Consider the following 18038-nt stretch of genomic DNA (forward strand, 5'->3'; position numbering starts at 1 on the left):
ACTCTCAATCTTGACTGATTAACTAGTCTAGTTAACTAGTCTTTCAAGATTCTTTGAACTAAAAGGAAGATTAAAAACAGTCTATAATTAGTTACAACAGCTGGAACAAATAAGAACTTTTTAAGTAATGCCTTAATTACCGCCACCTTAAAAGCTTGTGGTAAGTAGCCTGCTAATAAACAGCCAATGAGCAAGGGGTACCTTTTGTTTCCATCCTTATCAATGTAGAAGCTCTTGTAGAAACCATCATATGCGTTTGAGAAGTTGGCAGAATATTCCATTGTCAAAACACAGTACTGGCCTGCTTTCAGCTCCTCTGAGAAATTAACAGCTAACTGCTGTCTGGGTTTGTATTCCAGTACAGTCACATCACTGGCCTGCCCATCACCCAACTGGAAGAGAGAAAGTGTTAGTCACAGACTAGCAGACAAAAAAAAAAAAAGTAAATTTATTCATCAGAACACAAAAAATTCTCTTCAAACCCACTTTGAAGGTTGCTTTGGTAATGTTGAGATTAGCACCATGGAATACAATGCGGTTTGTGCTGTGAAGTATAGACATGCTGATAACAGTTCTGCCCGTGAAGGTCATTTTGTCGAGGTCGGGGTTCAGGGTGAGGTCATAGCTGAGAGGTTTTATGCTTTGAGGGAGTCGGAGCTGTGCCCATGGAAACAATTCACCATTTGTGGAGATGGGGTAGACTGGCTCAATGGGATTGGTCTTGTTTGGCTTAAGACAACCTGCCTGCAGAGGATAGAGAGTTGGAGTGAGCAATGAATGTGTGACTGAGCATGGAGAAAAATAAAATGTTTTTGCTCTGAAATTGATATTCTTGAAGACTAATTAATATTTTCCTTACTTTAGTAAAGGTGCAGCCAGGTAGGAAGTAGAATACCATGGTCACTGAGGCCACTATCACGAGGAATAACACACATACAACTATGGTACGTGATGAGGGTCGTGAACATGACCTGAAATCAAAACGAGATTAACATTACTTACACTAACTCATTTTAAATATGAAGAGGATCTCTCTGCTAACTTGATTGTCAAGTTTTGGTTAATGCGAGCTTTCATAACCGGCATTTAGACAGCGAGTATAAAAATGATCATCTTTCAGTATGAGACAGTTTGCCGGTGAAAGTTGAAGCCTTCACATGCGAAAGTTTTTTATTATGTGACAGGATGTGGTATCTGCATACAGCTTTTTTTAACATTTACCTTATGTAGTCAATAACAGTACTTTGAGGTTAACCTGCACAATTATTTTAACTATGACTTTGCTATATTTAATGGTTACTTTTTTGATCCGGAAGCACAACTCAAACTTAGACCATCTTAGCCTGTGTTGTCATTGCTGTCATTTCATTCTTGGCACAATGACATAATATAGTTTTAAAACAAAATTGGAATTGTAGCCACAAGTTTTCTGACAGGACTCCTAACAGCATGTCTCTTCATAAATATATATTTGTTTTTCAACAGTACTAACAACTCTGCTGGGCAAACAGGGACTACCAATGTTGTTGTACATGCTGTACTTTTATCTTCCGACTCACTAAGTCAAAATTTGTTTTCCAAAAATACTCAGATCATATAATAATACTAAAGTATTTATGAAGCCCTATATGCCACAGAGAAAAAATAATTTTTTAAGTAAACTTGCTGCACATTATTCCATATGATGAACCCTACTTTACCTTGGTGGTGCCTGTCTGGTGTAAGGAGAAGAGTTGGATCTGTGAGCAGAGCTTCGGTTCATAAAAGACATGCCCAACAAACGTGCTGAAGACTCGCAGTCCTCCTCATCGTCATCCATGTCGTTTTCCCCCAGGCCTCGCACAAGTAACCGTGAACTACGGGGTTCATATGTCACTTCATCTGGATCAAGAGCAGGAAACGTCTGGAGAGAGCATATCCAGTAGGTTCTATTATCCTCTGGTTAAATCATGCAGATTCCTATTCATTGTATAGACTTTCCATGTAAGTTAGTTAGCACGGGGTAAAATGTCATATGTAGAGGGGGTGACGAGACTGAGTGCAGAGAAATGAATGATAAAAACAATAATCAGGTAAGAGAAGAGTCCAGATAACAGGTAATGAAAGAAGATGTGTTTTAATAATGATTGTAGCTGTCCTTTCTGCAGCTGCAAAAGGATCGAGGAGCTTTAAGAGAGGATTTGGTGACTATTAGAGAATGAGAAAGTGTAAAGACTTTATCTATAAGGCTGTATGATGCAGCATCACTGCGGTGACTGAAAACTAAAACTGCATATGAAGTATTACCATGATGAAGAGATAGCATTGTCAGACAGAAGCAGCTTACAACTATTTGCCCCAATTCGCTCACATTATCAACCCTGACATACTGGCATACCGGAAAGGCTGTGGAGTCTTTGGCTAAATCCACAACATCGGGCTCTTCTTCAAACATGCTGTTCTCAATCATGTTCCTCGGCAGGCTGGCACGCTCTGTAGCACAAAGAGGAAGAGAAATCAGACAGATGCTGCTAAAAAAAAAAAAGGGAAATGATTGAAAGGAGAGAGATGTAACAGAATTAAGATGTAGAATTACAGAGTAGCAGAAGAGACTATCTGGCACAAAGAGCAATGTTGTCACTGAATGCGCTTTCAACACAAAGCCACGTTTCATAAAGTGCTCACAGAGTTTTTGCAATTTCCCGTTAGAACACCTTCTTCAGTATTTCCTGCTTCTTTTATCTACACAGAACAGGTTTATCAGGTTGTTGAAAGACTAAACTGCAGACATTACAAACCTGGAATAACTTCTTCTCCACAGGGAAAAGAAGTGAAAAAAGTCCCCAAATAGGAAAACGCTAAAGCAAAGACTACTCATCACTAGACCATGTCACATGCAGTTTTTAAAGGCGTGCATTTCCTCAAACTAACCTGCATATGCAGCTTTATGACAAGAGAAGGCCTTGTTTTACAAACTTTAAGTCACTGCCTGGAAGCCAGACTTTCCCCACAGTAATTCCTGAAACAATCAGAGGCATGTTCAACTTCCTAATTCAATAACTAAAGTATTAAAATGATGAACTGTGCAACTCTGCAGTTTCAGCCCCACAGTCCATTCATGGTTTTACAGCCTAAACAGTTTTCACTTTCCATTTCATGGCTGTAAGTGGAAAGCACAGAAAGACACTGAACACTTAAAGTGTTCACTCAAAAACAACTACAGCAAACAAAGATGAGCTTTAACTCCCAAAGAAAGTCAGCAGACCAGAAATGTCAGAGGTGAATTATTTTGCTCCTTGTGTGCTCAGTACAGTGTTTCTGATATGACAGCGTGGGTCGACACAGTCTCCCTGTCTGGACCACACTGCTGCATGATGAATATCTATAAATAGGTTAGGAGCTAAGCAATGGGCAAAGTGGAAGGTCTACAAGGGTTTATAAGAATAGCAGTGACTAAACACGTTAAACAGATATTTCATATGAGCAAAATGACATTCTCAGAAGAGAGAAGTGGTTATGGTGATGGTTATGATTAAGCAGGATAAATGTAAAACACCCACAGGTCTGTGTGTAAATACACTAAAGCAGTCTATCGGCAAACTGGGGTTTTCCTGTTTATGCAAAACAAGTACAAACCCAACAGCAGACTCACAGAACTACAGCTAAATATGTGCCTGTGTTTGGCAGGTGTGTCCCCAAGTAATAAAACACAGAAAACACACTGCAAAATGGCTCACTCTTTAAAGTTTATAGGAAGGGAGAATATGTAAACGTTTTAACATCATTATCTGATGAAAATGTGATTACGAAATACAAGTTTGGTCTCAGAAAATCACCAAGTCACAATCAAACCTCCTTACATGCACGCAAAGATACACAAAAACAGGAAGTCAAACTACAGTGATTTTGCTGCTGCTGCTACTTTCCTCTGAGCTGTTATAGTGTGTACACAGCCCTCTCTTTTGTTTGCTCTAATAAAACAATGCACGTCCTGGGACCATAACAGAGGTTATAAACAACATGAGCGGCTGGGAGCGTGACTTATCGGCGCTCCACGTCAGGAGAAAACACAGCAGCTATCAAACCAAGCACACTTATATCGAGCGAACAGTGCTGCTATGCTGTTACAGATAACTTGAAACGTAACAGGGTGCTGTGTTAACACAACCTCTGTTCTTAAGCTGTTAGAAATGTGTTTCACTATCTTTATTTCAGTTAAAATATTTAAGCAGCCCACTGATTGATGCTTATGGGGAAATGAAACTCGTATGCAAATGTAAGTGTCATGTCACGGTAGGACTATCAACAATCAACAAGATCGATTGAGAGTAAAATTAAGGAAATTACGCAGCAAAGACAAAGCTGCTTTAATACAGTTTTTAAAAAGTCAATCGCAGCATGTGTCCTCGGGTGAATGTCACTCCCAGCCAAATGTCCCGACAGTTATTAGCTGGCCTGCTGCTGTTAGCTTGCTCTTTTACTGTACCCTCTGCCCGTGTCTACTTACCTGAACTGTTACTGTCAAACAAATCCATGGTAAGATATCTCAAAAGATCTTGTCCCGTCCAAAACAAAAAAATTGGGAAACCTCTGCACTCTCAAAGACGCTAGACAGCCGAAATGATTTTATCGCTGGCAACAACCCACCGCAGGCTCCCTGACACTACACTAGCGGTAGCTAACTACGTAGTAGCTAGCCTGAAACTAGCCAACTTCTGACAATTGTAACCGACTGAAATACATTCAGTTAGCTAACGTTAGCCGCTTTCCATAACTTTATCGCCCATAGCTGTTTATTCAAGTTAAAAAGCGAGTAAGGGGCGGTTGTCGTTAACTAATACACCTTGAGCTAAAAACACATGAACTACTCTTGCTCGCTAAAACGCTCGACAAACAACAAACACACGAGCAAATGACACTTTTCCTCCTCTCCGATCAGTTGTTGACGACCTCCCGTCAAATTACAATACTCACATCTGATTGGATGTTCCCACCGGGAGGCGGGGCCACGTGCACGACGGATGCTTGCGCCCCTACCAAAATAGGTTTTTTGGTTCTCCTGAGAGGACGACGTTCGTGTATATGGTAAATACAGCGTTTTTATATTCTATTTTGGATGTGTATGCATGTTTGTGTAAAGTGGGGGAAATAATTATTCCATTCCCTGTTGACTTCCAAAGAGATGACCAGTGCCTAGATTTTATGATAGTTTCATTTTAATCGCGAGAGACATAATATCAAACTATAATCAAGAAAAACAGATAAAAGTTATAGGTTGATTTTCATGTCATTGAGGGGACTATTTGATCCCAAGCAAAACAAACCCTTCTTGACAAGCACAGCAGTAAGATGTTTTTTGGAGTTGGTCAGCAGGTTTGTTCCCTCTCCTTTAGGGTTCTTGGTTGCTGTTTTTCAGCTCCCTCCACAGATTTTCTGTAGGACTGAGGTCTAGAGACTGTCTAGGCAACAGCATGATCATAATTTGCTTCTTCTTTAGCCACTCCTTTGTGGACTTGGTGGTATGTTTTGTTTTGTTTTTATCATCCAAGACCCATCTTTAGTATTCCGGCTTAGGGAAGGAGGTTTTCATCCAGATTTTACAGTGCCGTCCATCAACCCTTCATTGTAGTTAAGTTGTCCTGTACACTTAGCAGAAATGACCCCAAATCTTCTCTGGATCATTTAGATGTTCACTGGCAAACTTAAGACGGCCTGTACTGTGCCCTCTTGAGCAGGGAGACCTTGCAGGCACTGCAAGATTTCAGTCCATTACAGTGTAGTGTGTTACAGAAAGTGTTCTCTGTGACTGTGGTCCCAACTGCCTTCAGATCATTAACAAGCTCCACGTTTTGGACTATGTGTGTTTTTTTGTTGTTTTAGTATAATAACAACAAATAAAGATTTATGATAGGACAGAACTTAAATAGGAAGTTACAATGATGATTATACTAAACAGTGGCGATGTGGTGGGAATAATAAGCTTATACTTCTTCCTACTCCTTTATTCTCTCCCTTGTTTTTGTTGTCATGCTATTTAAATTGTTTTACTTTCATTTACAGCCTAAACCCTAATGATAGGCATTAAGTATTTATACCAAGACCCTAACATAATATAGGCGTACACAATCTACACTCAAGACATAAAGGATATGTTTCAGTTTATGCAACAAAAACGCAGATACAGGAAGTACAACAAACTCTTTTATTGTCCATGTAGTGAACCGTGTTGGAATCTGGCCATTTGTATAGATGTGGTCAGGGTGAAACTATTACTTACACTGTGGTGGCACTGTTGTGCATTCTTTTTCTCATGTGTGAAAATGTGGGGAAAACAATCTTCATTTAATTGCTTTTTCATGACATGGCTGTAATGTTTTCTTTCCACACGAGGGCATAATAAAAAATCTTGAAAATTTACAAAGTTGATTTCTTTTTATGTTGTTGATATATATAAAAAATTACAGCTTAAAGCAAACAAGTCATTGCATTTGATTTGAATACTGAGGAGCATAGCTGTGCATTAACTGTTGTGTTTAATAATTTGATTTTTGTAAGTACTCATTTAACTGTTCGTGTTTAACTTCAAACCCGTTTGTTTTGATTCTGATGTTTGTGAATGTGTAACAAGGCTTCTGTTTCATTATATGACTCCTTTAGATAACTGGCTTCTGCTCATTGTTCTTGTTCAGGCACATAAAGAATATGGTAAAGCCAGGAACTGTGCAGTGCATTGGAGGGTCAGGAAGAACTCCATTCCTTAAAACATAATTTAACTACTGTTTGCTTTTAATAAGAGTCCGATCTTAGCTATATTTTTCCAGTTTATTTATGTATTTACTAAATTTGACAAACTTGTTTAACTCTTTTCCTCTTTTGGTTTACTGTCATGTGACCCATCTTTCTCAAATTCTGCAGACTTGCCCCTTCTGATGCTGACATTGCTTTTTTCGTTGTTTGTTTTTTACCAGCTTCTCAAATTTTACTTGCGTGTGGCTGATGTCAAAGTCTGTTTGTGTGAGAACAACTGTAGTGAAAAACTAAAAAAATATATAGTCCCAACTCAGTGTGAATTCTGATTATATTTGTGGCTCCCTAATGACTTCATCACTGGTTGCAGTGAGTAGTCAGACTTTGGTCTGTTGTAGCCGTTGCCACCCCTGGCCACCCATGGGCTCCGCCCCTGATGGTGAAGCATCCATTTATGCTGTGTTTCTTGCCTCTTTGGAATGAATCTCTTTGTTTCACACACACTAAAAATAACACAAAACTTATTCTTATACAAACCATTACCACTTAGCTGCCAGTAATTTTTAGTTCTTGTTTTAATCAACAAATTCCCTGAAATTCACATGTTTTGTATTTACAAGTCTGTCAACCCTTCAGTGATTTCAAGCATATACATTTCTGAATAAAAAACAAATAAAAAAAAACCTGTGAGATAGTCCCTCTGTGGTATGTTAAAGCCACCACCTTTGTCCCTGCTGTCTTTCACTGCATCTGCTCATTCAGCCATTTTCTCAGCGTCTCCAGGTTCCTCTGAACCCAGCGGACATTTTTCAGTACATTGTCCAGGGCAATCTGAGTAGCTCTCAGCTGAGAAGCCTGTTCTTTGATGGACTCAAAGAATGACTGCACCTGGGGGCAAAAACACAACTATTTAAGCGAAAACAGACAAAAAAGTTCAAAGAAATCTACTCGTTCAATTATAACTGCAACAAGGCTAGCACATATTAGTTATTTGACCTCTCAGAATATCAATATATCTAAACTTCTTTGTGGAATATAAACCATGTTATTTACCTCAGTGAGTTCTTCTGGAGAGGAAAACTGACTTGTGGTGCCAATGATGATGTTTCTAATGCAAAATGAGCCCAGCTGGAACCTGGAGACCAGAAAGACAACAGACAAGAAGGTCAAGACAAATATATCTGAATATCCAGACTGTGGTGCTTGTATGATATGGTACTTTTAAACACTACAACGCAAATCTAGATCACAAGGCCAGTTTGAGGGGGGAAAAAGATTTCACTGAATATGCTATAGTTAAAAATAGCATTAAAAACTGCATTTATATGGCACGCTTTTAGGACAGTCTCTGTTATACTGACTTCTGAACTAGTGTGTCCCAGTTCTTTTTCACAAAGTCCCATGCAAGGTAATGTCCTTTCGGATTTCTGGCTACCATCAGTATGAGAGTGGACAGATCCTGGGATCGAATCACCTTTCCCTCCAAACCCAGCTCCAGCAGGCTGTAACAAAAACACAAACATGAACACAAAGACTACTAACTAAAATTCAATTTCAGCTTACCATACACTTCAATAAGTAGGCTCAGACTTTGAGGTTACTAATCCATACATGCCTCCATATTTACCACAAGGTGGCAGCATTTCTGCTATATTTTCCAACAACAGCATGAAGACAAAATACCCTTCAAGTTTGCTGGTGTCTTTGCTGCTGGCCAAAGCATACAGGATCTTGTGCTTTTGTGCCTCAGAGAGGGAAATCTTGTATGTGTGTAAGAGCGAGGCCCAGCCGTGGTCATCCTGAGCTCCAACTGAATACACAGTCTCTGCCACATCAGTGGGCAGGCTGAAGTAAACACAAACACAGACGTGCATATTAGGGATATGGTGACATATCAGATTATATGAGCTCTCTTAGCACAGGAAAGAGCAGTTGTTTATGTGAATCATATATGTGGTTGCTGACTGTGAATGAGTGTTGAAGTGTAGTTTAGATATACTTGAGGGTTCCGTTGGACTGGAGCCAGTCGCTGAAGTGCTGACGTGCCCGCTTCACACAGGGAGGGTCATCCAGGTGACAAGCCAGTGACAGGACCTCAGTCCTAAGACGGCGCTCTGATACAGTGCCGCTGTCACTCCACGTCTGCTGGTCGATGATGGCACGGAAAAATCGCAAGATGTATGCCTGTAGAAACACAGGACAACAGAAACAACAACTCACATTAAACTAATGCCATAATGACATAAAAAAATCAAACTGTGTCCTGCGTTCTTACCCCCAGGTTATGTGTTAAAACTGACTCATCTCTTTTCTCAACCAGATGGTAAAAAGCTTCTAGATATCCCAGTCCTTGGAGGAGAGGCACTGTGTGCGTTTCCAGTAGCAGATAACCGATTAAGTCTAAGGCTTTATTGAGCGGCAGATGACCAGCGCTTTAGAAGAAATAAATATAAAGAGAAGATTATTGTTTTCTATTTTACTTTTAGTAATCAAAGCTGTTTTCTTATACAGAAACCTCTTGCTAGCTCACGTAAACCACAAACAGTTACACACACAAACATATACTTACGTGACCAACTGAAAGGCGTTGTGTATCAAATGAGTTCTGTCTTTGTAGCTCAGAGCAGTGTGGTTTTCACTCAGCAGTTTAGTCATCACATCCCAGCCACCATCCTCATAATGAACCATGTAATAGCCTGTCATATCAGAGTTTACCTTAACCCAGCTGGCTTCCTCTCCTATATGTATACTATCTGAATAAAACATATACAGTAAAAGTTGGAGCAAAGACCAAGATAATGGCAAAGAAAAGCTTTATTCAATTTTATATTCCCCTCTTACCTGTAGGTGATGTCATCAGGTGTCTGTGGATGGTGCTGGAACTGTCTGTCTTATATGTCAGAGGAATATGCCAAAGGAAACTATACAAAAAAGAAATTTATACTCACAAAAGATACAAATCCTTCATCTTAAACAGAAGTCATGGTAGTAATACATAGAGGAGTTACATGTAGAGTAACATAACAATGTGTTAAATAGTAGAAAATTTTAGAAAGGCATGTGCGTATTTACCCCTTCTGTAAAGTGGACCACTGAGGGTCAGAGGGCAGCACTGTCTTCAGGAATCTGTCCTGTCTAAGCAGCAGACGAGCCCCCTTCCTCGTCACAGTTACCAGAGGGATACCTTTCTGCAGAGTCCACGTGTTCATCATGGCTGTTAGGTTCAAATGTTCCCCAGCAAACAGGTACTGTAGGAGACAGTCCACTGAAATTAACATGCAACCACAATCTTATAAACTATGTGACATTTATATGAGGTAAGCAGCGAAGACGACCCAGTGAGTTTATTTTTAAATGTTTGCTCACTGCATTTTTGGAGGCCTGGCTACTGCTGTAACAGTGTTTCCCTGAGATGAAGTCCTCCTCTGAGCAGGTCTGAAAAACAGAATGAAAGGGATGATTTTATGCTGTCTTTGAATTTTTCTACAATCAGCTGATTTAAATTTGTGTGCAGGATGAGGAACATTTTGGAGTAGGTCTACGGCTTTTGAGCGAGGAGAAATTGACATTACTTTTATTTTTATTCAAAGAAAGGACAAGAGTGCAATGGTGAAATATCAACTGCGTCCAAGACAGAAAGAACTGCTTTATAGTGCTAACAGACCTTCGGCTCTTTGGAACCCAGAGCGATGTTAAAACCGAATGCATGCTGACCCCAGTCCAGCAGCCAGAGCCGGAACTTCCACAGGTAACAAAAACAGTAATGAACAGAAAGGCTTGTAACATTGTAACCTCTGTTGCTACTTGTACCGGTAAATGTCGCTACAGTAAATTCATCTTGGCATTCGCTTTATGAACTCTTTCGGATGGTTTTCAGCTTTGCTTTGGGTTGTCGTTTTTTGTGTTCATTCAGGAAAACTAAAAGAAAGCTCTTGTGTGTATACTCATTAGGATAGGGATTTGTCTTGGTGTGTGGGACTGTAGCCTAAGAATTATATTGCTAACCAGTAATTATGTGACAATGCATTTCAGGTAATTTTACAGAGAAACATGAAAATAATGTAATGTAACGAGTAGTGTAACAAATTACTTTCTTCTGTGAGTAATTAAATAAAGTAACAAAGTAACAAGCAATGTTTATTAAATTACTTTTTTGAGTGACAATCCCAACACGGGTTATAATACACTACAGTCATGGTTCTTGTTATATATATATATGGGTTTTGTTGTCTCAGTAGGTGCTCAGTCATCCAACGCTTGATAGTCTTTAAGATGAAAGCAATTAGACTTAATTTTCACAAACAGTTGCCTTTATTTCAACTGCTTAAGACTGCGGGTTTTGTTGTCCCTGATCTTGTTCCAGACTCTGTGTGAGTGTTCATGTTTAGTTAGTTTTAATGTTTCATTAGTTATTAGCCTTCTTGGTTAACAACTGTTTTATTCTGGAAGTTTCACATTTTCTGGATTTACTTCCTATTATTTTTCTGCCATGCCAGACTGTTTCGCCCTATTTAGTTGTGTTTAATATCATCACCTGTCAGATTGTTTGTCCTTAATTTTTCTACCTCTTGTTTCTGGTCTTTCTTGAGCTGCTTTTTGATTCCTACCTTGTTTTTTTTTCTAGCGAATTAGACTTTCTGTATCTCAGCTTTTTTTTGTTTATTTTGCCTTCCTTGTAAATTTGGGACCTCTCTCTAGCATATCCTGACATGTATTTCATTTAAATTTTGGATGTGATTGTTATAATGGGATTTTAAATTTGCTTGACATTGATAATCCATTACAGTGTACACTGTGATTGCTTTTTTTGTCTCTTGTTATTTTTGCCTGGAAAGGCAATGCATTCTTTTTTTTTCAGTCAGTCTGAAAGACTATCATCTGATGGAGTCCCAGCTGTTACAGAAACCATTATAAGGGTAGTGTATTATTAGTCAACAAAAATCTGAGACAGAGTCACGTACTCTGGGTCCCAGTATTCCCTCCTCTCCTCTACTTCATCCTGCCTCTTCTCAGCGATTATGGTTAAGACTACAAATCTTTTTATACTGAAACCTTTAAGCTTGTCTCTGCAACTAGAAAAAAAAATCCTTTTATATATTGAAATTCTGGATTCTCATCCCAAAATTTCAAGTCAGTAACCCAAAGTTTAAAGTTATTTTCTCAATTCAATTTGGAGTTACTTTCTTAAAAGTTACTGTTTGTATGTCAAGTGTTGTGTTAACATAACATAACTGTGGATCTGTCACGATCTGCTCTTTCATGATAACGTCAAGATGACAAACTATCATAAAAAGGTGAGTATTTCAGAAATAAAAGGACAAGCAGAAGCTTTCAATGAATATTTGTTCTATCTACCTGTAATCAAACTCTTATGTCGCCTTTTTAGTTTCATGATCTACTAAAATAGTTTGGACCACATATGGGGAAAAAAGCCAAATAATGTAAAATATATCTCTGTCAGGCTGCGTGTTACTTTGACCATCTCTCATAATTTACACAAAAGAAAACGGTGCCTTTTGACACAGTTAGCGTAATTTGGGTTCTTACGTTGGCCAGACTGTCCCACAGATCCTGATTGTGTGCATTTTTGTAGCTGTACTTGCGGAGGTATCGCACAATCCCTCTCTGAAACACTTCATCTGTCAGAAAGTGTCGCAGCATGTGCAGGACACAAGCGCCCTGGTAAGAAAGAGAGAAAAGGTCGGGACAAGTCCTGGAGGCTCAAAGGAGTGTTTACATCAAGAAAATGGAAAAAAAAGGTTTTGAAAAGATTTTCTGTCAAAGAAACATTTTGAAACATGCAAAGACAAAGACATACTTTGTCATAAGAGACTGTGTCAAACATCTCTTTGATCTGAGTGGGGTTCTCTGCTGGGCTAGATATTGGCCGAGAGGAGTTCAATGAATCGTGACCCACAGCTGCAAAGCAGGTGTGCAGCAGATATTCCTCCTGCAAGAGTGAGCACACAATATGAATATTAATCTTCTTTCTCAGGTTTAATATTAATCTGTCAATCAATGATTAAAGCACATACCACTTTGAGGTCCGGGTAAGTGGCTTCCACAGAAATGTACTCCATGTATCTGGCAAATCCTTCATTCAGCCAGATATCGTTCCACCACTCCATGGTCACCAGGTTGCCAAACCACTGCCAGCAAGAATTATAATTTTGACTCTTTCTGTAATAAAGTGATTGCCTGACAGCATTTAAACCTACATGTCATTACTGTATGCATACACTGTCATACTCCCACCTGATGGGCGAGCTCATGGCCAATGACCATTGTAACCCAGAGTTTATCAGAAACAGAGGATGTGAGGGGGTCGTAGAGAAGACTGGTCTCTCTGTAGGTGGTCAGACCCCAGTTTTCCATAGCACCAGACTGGAAGTCTGGAATGGCTATCAGATCTGAAAGAAGAGCACATGGATCAGGATACTTATAGTTTATATTTCTGGCTTTGTTCTCAAAGCAAAAAATAATAATAATAATTACCTTGTTTGGGTAAAGGATAGCGAATGTTGAAAAACTCCTCATAGAAGTCTAGCATTTTAACAGCAACCTCCAGGGCATAGTGGGTTTGTTGCCACTTCTCTGGGGCTGCATAGATGGAAACCTGCAGTGAAAACACAAGAAACAGGCACTTAGACTGAGAAAGTAAGGAAGAAATGAAGGCATTTCATACGAGACATTATCATGTAGACCACACCTGCACCCCAGAGGATGTTGTTCCAGTGACAGACTTAAAGTCACAAATGACAAACGCCACGAGGTAAGTACTCATCTGTACACTTGGAGCAAACTGGTCCTCAAGCAAGTCACCGCTGACTTCAACTGTTTTGATCTGAAAACCACAAAAACTCAAATGAAGTGCTTTTGTTTTGTTTTGTTTTCATTTGAACATTTGTGACAACTGGCACATATGCAACACTTACTACTGGCATGTTGGACAGAGAAATGTACTCGGGACGTCTCCTAATTCGTACAGAGAAATTGGCTTTGAAGCTTGGCTCATCGAAACAAGGGAATGCCATTCGAGCACTCGTAGGCTCAAAATGAGTTGAAGCCAAGGTTCTAAGAATAGATATTATCAGATTTTTAGAAAAGACACTTGTAGGTATGTGTAAGATAGCTTACAGTCCATGCTGTGGAATAGTACACCTGGTCTCACCTGGTCTCTCCTGTACTGGTTCTGTAGGTGCTCTTATAGAAGCCATAGAAACCTTCTGCAAGTTCTGCTCCAAACTCGATATACAGGAAATACTTCTGCCCACTGCTGAGCACTCTGGGAGAAAAAATGCCTATCTGCTCATGGGAAGGGTTATGAAGAACTGGGAGGACCTGGAACAGAAGGAGATTGATGGGTCTGATGTAGGCCACAATGACAAAAGAGCTGATGTGCATTCACAACTACCTGTTCTGATAGATGAGTGAGGTTCTGGTCTAATATGGTGGCTTTGGAGATCTGAAGACCCTTGCTGTGTAATACGACCCAGTTTGTATTGTTCTGCACATCAATCTGAATCTGCACTGAGCCAGTGAAACTTAGACTTGTGAGGTTGGGGTGCAGGAGGAGGTGATAGTGAAGAGGAATGATGTACCTGAGATAAATTAAGACATTGACAAATATCCATCAGCTTTCTTGTTATTGATTGATTTATTTTAATACAATATTTAAAAGCGAGTGCAGAACTTACTTTGGTAGGCGAAGGCGACTCCAGGGGAAGGACAGGTTATCGATACTCAGAGATGGTTCCCCTGCAGGATGAGCAGGAGGGCTTGAAACCTGTTGTGAACTCTCTGTGGGCTGAGACCCAACCAGAGACGCGCTAAAGAGGGACAGCACCAACAGCCTGGCAGAGACCATTGCAGACTAAATGAATTTCTACAACCTATTAGAAAGATGCCAAACTCTGACGTGACAGGCTGACAGATAGTGTTAATATCACTCTATCATATCCTGAACACAGGGAAAAAATAAGAGGGAGCTGAAGTGACTGTCAGATGATGATATTGAGGAAGCAAAAGCAAGAACAGCAAGCTCTTGGGACTTCTTTCCTTAAACCTGAAAGACACAAATGAAAGATCATGACCAGATGAGTCTCTGGGACGAACCCTTTATTCTTCTTCTTATCTGTAGAGGTCTAAGAAAGTCCTCCTTCCAAATATGGCAAATGGTTTCAAAGGTGCATGCTGTAAAATTTGGACAAACTTTAATTGATGAATTCTGTGGTTTTTACCTATTTCTACTACCAAAAAAAGATTTTTCAACACTGCAGGACTTAAAGTGACTTCACTTGGAACCCCTGGTCTGATGTTAATTTCTCTTCCTCGCACAGCGAAGCAGCAATTAGAGAAAGGGCTTACAGTAATGGTGTTATACTGAACCACGCTGCTGGATGTTAGGCTACAACATGTCTCGTCCTGAAAGAGAATCCAACATGTGACAAAAAAGCCACATGACTTTCCATGTGGACAAAACAAAATAAGGACACAGCTATAACTGTAAGGTGACAACAGCTGCAGGAGCTGCAGTTCAAATCGGGTTACCGAGACATTAGTTGTGCTGTACCATAGTGAAAAGGTAAGGCTGCTTGCTGCAACCTCTGAGCTCACCAGAAATGCACCAGACGGTGGAAGAGCGTTTAAATGTTGGAGTGTGCTAAAAAAGCCCCGTCTAAAGTCTGCTTCAGATGTAAAGTTTTAAAGAAATGTCAAAATGCGTTACCTCAGTCATTTTAGCTTCATCATGCTTCCTTTAAGGCCCTGCTGTAACTTTCACTTTCCCTTTTAAGTTTCCACCCACTAGTGATGACACAAAACTCTTTGTGTGCGTGTGTGCATGCATATGTGTGTGTGTGTGTGTGTGTGTGTGTGTGTGTGTGTGTGTGTGTGTGTGTGTGTGTGTGTGTGTGTGTGTGTGTGTGTGTGTGTGTGCAGGTGTAACCTACAAGAGTTTTGTCTAATGTTCTGGGTTTGGTGATATTATCAGTTTCTCACCTCAGATCTAACAGCTGCGAGCAGGTGTGTCTCTCCAGTTACTGCAGCTACTCTCTGCTGCTGTCCAAAATACTCTGTCCCGTTCTCTGTCCTGTCCTCTGTTTTGTCCTCCGTTTTGTCCTCTGTTTTGTCCTTTCTCTGTAAATGCAGATAGTGCTTTACATATCCAAAGCTCACACAGTCCTCCTGTCTCTTTCTCTCTGTCCCTGTGTCTGTGTGTGCATGTGTTTGGGTTTTGTGCAGGCATTTGGGTGGGGGCAAAGGGGTTCCATTGTTAGTATAAGGTCACAACAATGAGACATGTGAGTCCCCCACAATGCAATGCTCCTGCCAAAGCCAAATGGCATGCCCCCATTTAGCACACACATACACAAGCCACACAAACACATACACTAACGCACAGAACGATCAGTAATCACAAAAGTCACTCTAACTGAAGCTGACATGACTGAGCCATCCAGGGGTCTCTTCTACCTTCCTATCATCTATTTGTGGACAGGTAAGAAGTTTAAATATATTTTAAAATATATCTTTTGAATCAATATGAAAGAATAATTAGTCTTAAATGATCACATGAATCATAAATGTCCACAACACTGACTTTAAAGAAGGATTTCTAGGAGTTTGGTTTTAAGAGCTCTCCTCTGTAACTGTTGCAAGTCAATAAAAGTTAGTTTAATTATTCACACAGAAAATAGCAGGTAGGAAATATCCTTCATCTCTGGTGGCATACATTAATTTTAGCTCCTGGAGTTACTACATCAAATTCAGAAATACATGTAGTACATATAAACATATCACCACTTTGATTATAAAACATATATGTGTGATAAGAGCTCAGCAACGAGAATAATTCATCACTGCAAAGATTCGCACACAACTTACCTCTGTTTTTGATTTTTTTTTTTATTTGATCTTCTGTGCTCCACCTGAATCAGGAGGGGTAGAGGGCGATGTGCTGGCTTCACTGGCACCTCCAGTTCACCTGTCAGGGGAGAGGCTTGGTTGGACCCTGCTGGTGTGCATTGTGAATGACTTCAGGAGAGGGCACTTGGAGGTCAGCTGGAGCTCAGCGTCAGAGGGTCACATGCCCACCACGCCATACAGCATCGCTTTAACCAGGAAGCACAATGTCCCCAATGTGGTGGCTGTTATCACTGTGACAACCAGAGACTGGCCATCATACAGTTGCTCAGTAAGTCGCAAGAGACACTCAAAAAGCAAGAGGAGACGCCGCATCACCTCATCAGGTAAAGATGAGTTCATGTGACCATATCTGTAAATTTGGAGCTGGAATTTCACATTTTATCTTTTCAGATCATCAAGACAAACTGTGCCATGAAGAAGAAAAAATTAAAGGTAATTTGTTGTTGCTCAAAAATGAAAAAAAAAAAAAAAAATCAATAAATTGACACACGAGGATATCTTATACTGGTCTGCATGGTTTGCTCTCAGGCATTGATGTGTGGACAAACACAGTGGTTATCCTGGTTATGAGGCTGCTTCTCATGAAGATCCTCGCCTTTGACACTCTGATGACCATTTATGTTGTTATTAAGTGGTAAGTACCATCATGCAGTACACAGATGTACCTTTGCATGTCATTGATTATTATACGTATGTAAATCTTCATGTATTTCTATGAGTGTAATTCATTTGATTTTATTTAATTATGTAAGTCTGAACGGAGTATTTGACTTTTCAGATCGATGGAAATGGGTTTCTCATGCAACATATGACCTTGACAAGGAAACTAACCTAGAGAGGATAACTGTTTCTGGTCTGAAGTCTTCATAGAGGAGTTTTCTTCACTGGAAGATAATGAGTATGTTCCCACTCGTGGTTGATTTTAAGGACATGGTTTGACGGATTAAACGGGAAATGATCCATTGCCAGGATGACAGGAGTATGCTGTAACGCTTAAAGACGCGCCTTTTTCAGCCTTTTCACAGAGACATCCAGGTGTCGCTGCCTTTGGCAGTTGAAAACAGATCGTGTTTGTGAGGCCAAACCTGTTATCTGATCAAAAGCTAACCACAGACAGATGGCTTAATGCTTCTGTGGGAAGGTGTGTGTGTACAGTCTCGCTCTTATTTAACTCTAAACTCCTGTGGGTGAATTTCAGCTCAAAGTTTGTTCATTTTTTGTTTGTTTGTTTGTTTACTCATTAATACTGTTTTACTTTATTAGTATATTCATTTTTCTTTTTATATTCCTGTGAATGTAAAATTAATAGACAGTAAAATCGAACTGTGTTGACTTTCATGTTTGTTCGCTTTTTTAAATAAAACACTCACACAGTTTATTTCCTT

The 18038-nt window shown here is 39.8% G+C and overlaps 2 protein-coding genes across 2 annotated transcripts in view; one reads left to right on the top strand and one right to left on the bottom strand.

Moving 5' to 3' along the window:
* LOC308403931 (leucyl-cystinyl aminopeptidase-like) overlaps positions 1 to 15957 on the bottom strand; it is a 28372-nt gene extending 12415 nt beyond the window's left edge. The window contains exons 1-27 of the mRNA XM_080893721.1: positions 15727 to 15957; positions 14424 to 14791; positions 14141 to 14327; positions 13898 to 14067; positions 13662 to 13800; positions 13436 to 13570; positions 13222 to 13342; positions 12982 to 13136; positions 12762 to 12875; positions 12545 to 12676; positions 12274 to 12405; positions 10093 to 10161; positions 9799 to 9974; positions 9568 to 9647; positions 9296 to 9479; positions 9002 to 9158; positions 8726 to 8910; positions 8410 to 8571; positions 8088 to 8228; positions 7780 to 7861; positions 7472 to 7614; positions 4487 to 4569; positions 2378 to 2472; positions 1701 to 1903; positions 860 to 971; positions 487 to 744; positions 202 to 392 (exon numbers count right to left, since the gene is read on the bottom strand). Of these exons, the coding sequence (XP_080749847.1) occupies positions 202 to 392; positions 487 to 744; positions 860 to 971; positions 1701 to 1903; positions 2378 to 2472; positions 4487 to 4569; positions 7472 to 7614; positions 7780 to 7861; positions 8088 to 8228; positions 8410 to 8571; positions 8726 to 8910; positions 9002 to 9158; positions 9296 to 9479; positions 9568 to 9647; positions 9799 to 9974; positions 10093 to 10161; positions 12274 to 12405; positions 12545 to 12676; positions 12762 to 12875; positions 12982 to 13136; positions 13222 to 13342; positions 13436 to 13570; positions 13662 to 13800; positions 13898 to 14067; positions 14141 to 14327; positions 14424 to 14593 (3776 nt within the window). The 5' untranslated portion in view covers positions 14594 to 14791; positions 15727 to 15957. The remainder of the gene's footprint in view (positions 1 to 201; positions 393 to 486; positions 745 to 859; positions 972 to 1700; positions 1904 to 2377; positions 2473 to 4486; positions 4570 to 7471; positions 7615 to 7779; positions 7862 to 8087; positions 8229 to 8409; positions 8572 to 8725; positions 8911 to 9001; positions 9159 to 9295; positions 9480 to 9567; positions 9648 to 9798; positions 9975 to 10092; positions 10162 to 12273; positions 12406 to 12544; positions 12677 to 12761; positions 12876 to 12981; positions 13137 to 13221; positions 13343 to 13435; positions 13571 to 13661; positions 13801 to 13897; positions 14068 to 14140; positions 14328 to 14423; positions 14792 to 15726) is intronic.
* Positions 15958 to 16102: 145 nt separating this feature from the next.
* On the top strand, positions 16103 to 17950 carry LOC308403764 (uncharacterized protein). The gene is made up of 5 exons (XM_080893485.1): positions 16103 to 16225; positions 16665 to 16976; positions 17044 to 17085; positions 17182 to 17287; positions 17432 to 17950. Coding segments are annotated over exons 1-5 (516 nt in total). The 5' UTR covers positions 16103 to 16170; the 3' UTR covers positions 17433 to 17950.
* The last annotated feature ends 88 nt before the right edge of the window (positions 17951 to 18038 follow it).

This window comes from Rhamphochromis sp. 'chilingali' (assembly GCF_963969265.1).
Source record: "Rhamphochromis sp. 'chilingali' genome assembly, chromosome: 10".
In the NCBI taxonomy this organism is placed as follows: Eukaryota; Metazoa; Chordata; class Actinopteri; order Cichliformes; family Cichlidae; genus Rhamphochromis; species Rhamphochromis sp. 'chilingali'.

Excerpts from the sequence above, each read along its gene's own strand:
- LOC308403764 (XM_080893485.1), top strand. The coding sequence starts at position 16,171 with ATGACTGAGCCATCCAGGGGTCTCTTCTACCTTCCTATCATCTATTTG. Across the intron at positions 16,226-16,664 it reads TATCATCTATTTGTGGACAG|GAGGGGTAGAGGGCGATGTG; the intron begins GTAAGAAGTTTA and ends CACCTGAATCAG. Across the intron at positions 17,086-17,181 it reads TGAAGAAGAAAAAATTAAAG|GCATTGATGTGTGGACAAAC; the intron begins GTAATTTGTTGT and ends GTTTGCTCTCAG.